General features: G+C 38.7%; 1 protein-coding gene across 1 annotated transcript; it reads left to right on the top strand.

The window, feature by feature from the left end:
• Nucleotides 1-354: 354 nt before the first annotated feature.
• On the top strand, nucleotides 355-846 carry LOC119684587. Its single transcript, XM_038098662.1, has one exon. It carries the CDS (start codon nucleotides 355-357, stop codon nucleotides 844-846), a length of 492 nt encoding a protein of 163 aa, XP_037954590.1.
• The last annotated feature ends 5,942 nt before the right edge of the window (nucleotides 847-6,788 follow it).

Raw genomic sequence — 6,788 nt, 5'->3', positions numbered from 1 at the left:
TATGGAATTATATTTAAAGTTGTCATTAGTGCATATTTTTTTCAGTTAGTATTTTTATTAAAATTAAACAACATATATGTGGGAGCACCAAAAAATATAAAGAAAGAACTGTCAACAATGCAGAAGGGAGACAACAATATCCGCAGCTCCCGCTAGTAGTAGTTTTGGGAAAAATATAAAACAACACGTGAATAAATGTATAAACAAAATCTTAACTTTAATAATAGTTTGTAATAAATAATTATAAGAAATAAATAAAGTTATTCATTTCCACTAAGGAGTGTTAGGATTGAAATAAAAAGTAAACATAGTAAACCACAACATTGGTGACCAAGCCGACGCCGAACATAAAAAATGGCTACTCAAGAGCAAAAGATAACCGAAGACACTAACTCAATCAACGAAAACGCAACAATCACTGCAATAAAGCTGCCGATGCCAACATTAATAAAAAACAACATTGACCTTTGGTTTATACAGTTGGACTACTGGTTCCAAGTCAACAACATAAAGGGCGATACTCAAAAGTTTGGCACAGTTATCGCAGCACTGGATGCATCGCTGTTAGAACAGATTTATAACACAATACAGAATCCACCACCAACTCAGAAGTACGAAGCTATCAAGCAAGTAATAATAAAAAACTTTGCGGATAGTGAACAAAAACGCATACAAAAATTAGTGAGTGGTTTACAGCTTGGGGATAAAAAGCCATCTCATCTTTTAAACGAATTGCAACGCATTAGTGGAAACAAACAAGACGAACAATTACTGAAAGGGTTATGGTTACAACGTCTTCCTGTAGAAGTACAGAAGTCTAGCCACAATTCAAGTGGAACTACCTAAGATGGCGGAATTGGCAGACAACATAACCGAAACAATCCGTATAAATTCAACAATGCAAGGAACTTATGTCAATGCTCATATTCAACGTGATGCACAAATCGAACAGCTTCAACGAGAAGTGACCAGACTTACGAAAATGGTCTCGAAATTATCAACCGAACACGCTCAAGAACAAATCAACGTTCACGTTCAACATCCAGAAACCGGTAATGTCATGATGATAGTGAAGAAAAGAGCAGTACAAATTGTTGGTATCATAGAACATATGCGTCAAATGCAAAAAATTGCAAGCAGCCATGCGCATATGGCACAAAAAACTAAAACCGACTTCGTCTACTGCGGCAGAGGAAGTTGTAAACGAAACATCTACAAGACTGTTCGTCTATGACAATAAGACAAAAAAATCATTCCTAATTGACACGGGTGCAGATGTTTCACTTATTGCCGCCAAACAAAAAAATTCAAATACAAACAATAACAACGAAAGAATACTCTACGCAGCAAATGGTTCTACGATCAAAACATTTGGTGAAATAGAGATAACTCTAGCTCTTGGCTTACGAAGAAATTTCACATGGCCATTTATTATCGCAGATGTAAACACTTCAATCATCGGTGCAGATTTTTTAAATCATTTCGGATTAATAGTAGACATAAAAATGAAACGATTGATCGACACATCGACAAACATTTTCTCAGCCGCAAGCGAACGTAAGGTAAGTGCGAAAAAAATATCAACTGTGAACACATCTTGCAAAATTGCAGATCTACTAAAAGAATACATCGACATCACTAAACCAACACCGACAAATCGCCAGGTGATCAAAGTCACTCACCACATATTAACAAAAGGTCCACCAATATGTGAGAGACCACGTAGATTACCTCCAGACAAGTTAGCAGCAGCAAAAGAAGAATTCCAAAACTTAGTCACAGCCGGAATATGCCGTCCATCAAGTAACAATTGGGCTAGCCCCTTACATATGGTAAAAAAACCAGACGGTAGTTGGAGACCTTGTGGAGATTACCGTCGCTTAAATGCAATCACCATCCCAGATCGTTACCCAGTTCCTCATATACATGATTTTGCACACATGTTATATAACCAAAAAGTTTTTTCAACCATCGACCTGATTAAAGCATATCACCAGATACCAGTTGAACCGGGGGATATTCCAAAAACGGCGATCATAACTCCATTTGGATTATTTGAATTTACTAACATGGCATTCGGACTTTGCAATGCAGGTCAAACATTTCAACGCTTCATTCACAAAGTATTACGAGATCTCGAATTCGCCTTTGCCTATATTGACGACGTCATTATTGCATCACCAAACGAAGAAGAGCACAGGCAACACTTGCAACAAGTATTCGAACGATTCAGAAAACATGGTTTAATAATAAACATATCAAAATGCGTTTTTGCTCAAAACACAGTAAAATTTCTTGGTTACCTCATCAGTGAAAAGGGCATTCAACCTCTACCAGATCAAGTGAAGAGCATCATCGAGTACCAGCTTCCAACAAAAACAAAAAAATTAAGAAGATTTCTAGCATTACTTGACTTTTATCGCAGGTTCGTACCAAACGCTGTCGATTCTCAAAAGGCACTTCAACAAATGATAAAAGGAAACAAGAAGAACGACAACACACCGTTATGCTGGACCGAAATGAACAAAACAATCTTCCAAAAATGTAAAGATGAACTAACAAACTCGACACTACTTGTTCATCCGTCAAAAACTGCTACGCTTGCATTACAAGTAGACGCTTCGGATAAAGCTCTCAGCGCAGTTCTTCATCAAGTGATAGACAGCATGTTCCAACAACTCGGTTTTTTCTCTAAACGATTAACAGATACACAAAAACGATACAGCACATACGATCGTGAGTTGTTAGCCGCATATCAGGGCATAAAACATTTTCGACATATGCTAGAAGGTCGTGAATTCGTGTTAATAACTGACCACAAGCCACTCACGTTCGCATTCCAGCAAAAGTCCGACAAGGCTTCACCACGTCAAGTCCATCAGCTTGATTATATAGGTCAATTTACAATGAATATCGTTCATGTCAGCGGAAAAGACAACATCCCAGCAGATTTTCTCTCGCGGATAGATAATTTTAGCATCCCAAAAATCGACTACGATTGTATAATTGGATTACAACGATGTTGCCCACAACTGCAAGATATCAAAAACAACAATTCCATCGAAATCAAACTTTTATCTTTACCAACAATATCAGATAAAATTTATTGCGAAGTTTCAACTGGGCGAATTCGTCCTTACATTCCGCAGAAATACCGACTACATATCTTTAAAGCTACGCATGGGTTGTCTCATCCCAGCATTCGGGGCACAACCAAAATGATAGCTGAAAAATTTTTCTGGCCTTCTATAAATGCTGATATTAGAAACTGGACCCGACAATGTATCCAACGTTCTGTAGCCAACGTTCTAAAGTGCAACGTCACAACCGTTCACCTATTTGTCAATATGAACTCGCTGAACACAGATTCGAACATATAAATATAGACATCGTCGGCCCGCTACCACCATCAAACAACTGCACATATATATTAACCATCATCGACCGTTTCAGCCGATGGCCAGAAGCAATTCCGATCCCAGATCAAACAGCGGAAACCATCGCAAACGCACTGATTACTCAATGGATCGCACGTTTTGGCATACCCTTACGTATCACAACAGACCAAGGAAGATAATTTGAATCTTCATTGTTTAACCAACTAGCTGAAGTTATCGGTTGCAAACACTTACGAACTACGAGTTACCATCCTCAAAGTAACGGAATGGTGGAACGATTTCACCGCACATTAAAAGCAGCCTTAATGTGCCATCAAACAACTTCTTGAGCAGAAGTTTTACCAATAGTATTGTTAGGTCTACGCACGATTTTTAAACCAGACATTGGAGCTTCTGCTGCTGAAATGCTATATGGCCAAACTCTACGTTTATCGGGCGAAATAGTAAGCAACCCTAGCTACAGAAATATAAATCAACACGATTTCGTAACCAAGCTAAGAGAACAAATGCAGACCGTCAAGTCAACGTTGGTATCGCATCATATAGACCGAGGCTACCACATCCAATCGGCTCTAAGCTCAGCCACGCATGCATTTATACGAAATGACAAGGTAAAACCACCATTGACGCAACCTTACGATGGTCCTTACCAAATACTAGAGCGAAATGACAAAACGTTTAGAATACTGATCGAAAACAAAGAACAAACAGTCAGCATAGATCGTCTTAAAGCTGCTTTCATATGTCCCGATACAGACATTGACATCCACAACAAATCAATGGTATACCACACTCCAAACAACGTTAATGGCGACCAGTCTGTGCGACCAAATACAACAGCTAATCTGATAAAATCAGGACGCAACGTTCGCTTTCCAACCAAATTCAGTGACTCCATCACTTATGGGGGAGTACTGTGGCAGCACCAAAAAATATAAAGAAAGAACTGTCAACAATGCAGAAGGGAGACAACAATATCCGCAGCTCCCGCTAGTAGTAGTTTTGGGAAAAATATAAAACAACACGTGAATAAATGTATAAACAAAATCTTAACTTTAATAATAGCTTGTAATAAATAATTATAAAAAATAAATAAAGTTATTCATTTCCACTAAGGAGTGTTAGGATCGAAATAAAAAGTAAACATAGTAAACCACTACATATACATTGTCTAATATTGCATTATGTTACAGAAGCTGCAGATACTGAAGTCCTAAGTGAAGAAAATTATAGAAATGACATAAAAAACGGTTTCAAGGTTGCAAAAAACAGATATAGAGTGGCTTGCATCAAAAAAAAATCAACAAAAGAGATTAACTAGATATAGTTATGTGGGTTTTCACCACACACTTTATTTTAAATAAATATAACAAATGTTTACAAAATGATAAAAACGTTGTGTTACTAAAACGTGCAAAATAGGAAGAAGAAGGAAGCCAGTCGCCAGTTACTGAAGTTAGCTGCTCATTGAAAAATGTTCCTTTTGCCCACAGATGGTGTGAGTGCGTGTACATTCACACACAGAGGGCGCTGCAGTATGTGTGGCGAGTTCGCCACAGTACTCCCCCCTTAATAGCTGGACCGGTGGTCTGGTTTGTTGACTGTTGATTGTAACCTGCTACTCTAAAGGATCTTTCACATTAAAGGTTACTTGCTTCTTCGTTTGCGTGAGTTTTCCTTTGTTTACAGGTCTGCAATCTACGTCGACTTCTGCAAACTTTGGTTCGATTACTGCTGGCTCGAAAAAGGCCGGTTTCAATCTGTTTATTGATATGTTAACCTGCTTACCGCGTACGTCAACCGTAAAAAGTCTATCGTTGATTTTCTTGATTACCTTATGTGGTCCTGTGTATGGGAGCTCTAAAGGTTTCCTTACATGATCTGCCCTTACGAATACATGCGACGCATCGCCCAATGCTTGGTGAACGAATACAGCTTTGCTAGAATGATTGGACGTCGGAATTGGTCGTACTTGCTGGATGTGCTCGCGTAATGTTGCTAGGGATTTTTGTTCGTTCGGAAGCGTGTTATTTTCCACAAAAAATTCTCCCGGTAGACGTAATGTCGTTCCATACAACATTTCAGCTGCTGAAGTGTTGATATCTTCTTTATAGGATGATCGAAGTCCGAGTAAAACTGATGGTAACAATTGTATCCAAGCGTGCTTAGGTCGCGACATAAGAGCTGTTTTTAAAGTGCGATGAAATCGCTCAATTAACCCGTTAGATTCTGGGTGATACGGAGATGTACGTATTCTTTGCGTGCCTAAACGATTTGCTAGCGCCTTGAATAAAGCTGATTCGAACTGGGTTCCTTGATCAGTTGTTATGATTTTCGGAGAACCAAATCGCGATATCCAGTGTGCGTAAAAATTTTCTGCGACTGTATCGGCGGTGATATCTTTCAACGGAACGACTTCTGGCCATCGTGTAAATCTGTCCATCATGGTTAGTGCATATCTGTAACCGTCACATTCGGGAAGTATTATTAAGTCCAAATGTACATGATCGAATCGCTGATCCAATGGATTGAAAGCTTGTGGCGTAAGTTTATTATGCCTGTTTATTTTTGCTTGTTGACAACTTTGGCACGATCGTACCCAATTCGCGACATCTTTTCGGATTGACGGCCACACGTACTTGCTGCATAGTTGTTTTGTCGTTGACTTAGTACCAACATGTGCTAAGGAGTGCACTGTGTCAAATGTCTTCTTTCGAAGTGATGATGGAATATATGGTCTGATGATTCCTGTTGATACATCACAAAAGGTTGACATATCGGGTTGTAACAAAAGTTTTTGTAATTGAAGTGCTGAATCTGACTTTAATAACTGCTTAAGCTCTTCATCTATTTCCTGATGGTTGCTAATCATCTCGAGATCTATAACCGTAGGCATATTAATTGCATCAATTCTGGATAAACTATCAGCCACTATGTTGTCATTACCATCTATGTATGATATGCTTGTTGTAAACTCTGCAATAAAACTTAGTTGTCGTAGTTGACGTGGTGAAACTTTATCTGACTTTTGTTGGAATGCATAAATGAGCGGTTTGTGATCTGTTTGAATTGTAAAATTTCTACCTTCCAGTAAATGTCTAAAATTTTTGATGGCTAAATATATAGCTAGCAACTCTCTGTCGTACGTGCTGTAATTCTTCTGCGCTGCCTTGAGCTTCGAAGAGAAAAACGCAACCGGTCGCCAAACATCACCTTCTTGCTGTTCCAGTACTGCACCAACTGCGTTGCTTGATGCATCCGATGTCAATCGAATTGCACTTAATGGAGACAAAAATGTTAATTTAGGTAACGCGGTTACACTTGTTTTACAGTTTTCAAACGCTGCATCTAACGTGGTAGTCCATGTTATAGGCGTGTTGTCGTTCTTTT

Source organism: Teleopsis dalmanni, chromosome 1 (assembly GCF_002237135.1).
Source record: "Teleopsis dalmanni isolate 2A chromosome 1, ASM223713v2, whole genome shotgun sequence".
NCBI classification, from domain to species: Eukaryota; Metazoa; Arthropoda; class Insecta; order Diptera; family Diopsidae; genus Teleopsis; species Teleopsis dalmanni.
Note: the sequence above shows the minus strand (reverse complement) of the source record. Positions and strands in the feature narration are given on the sequence as shown.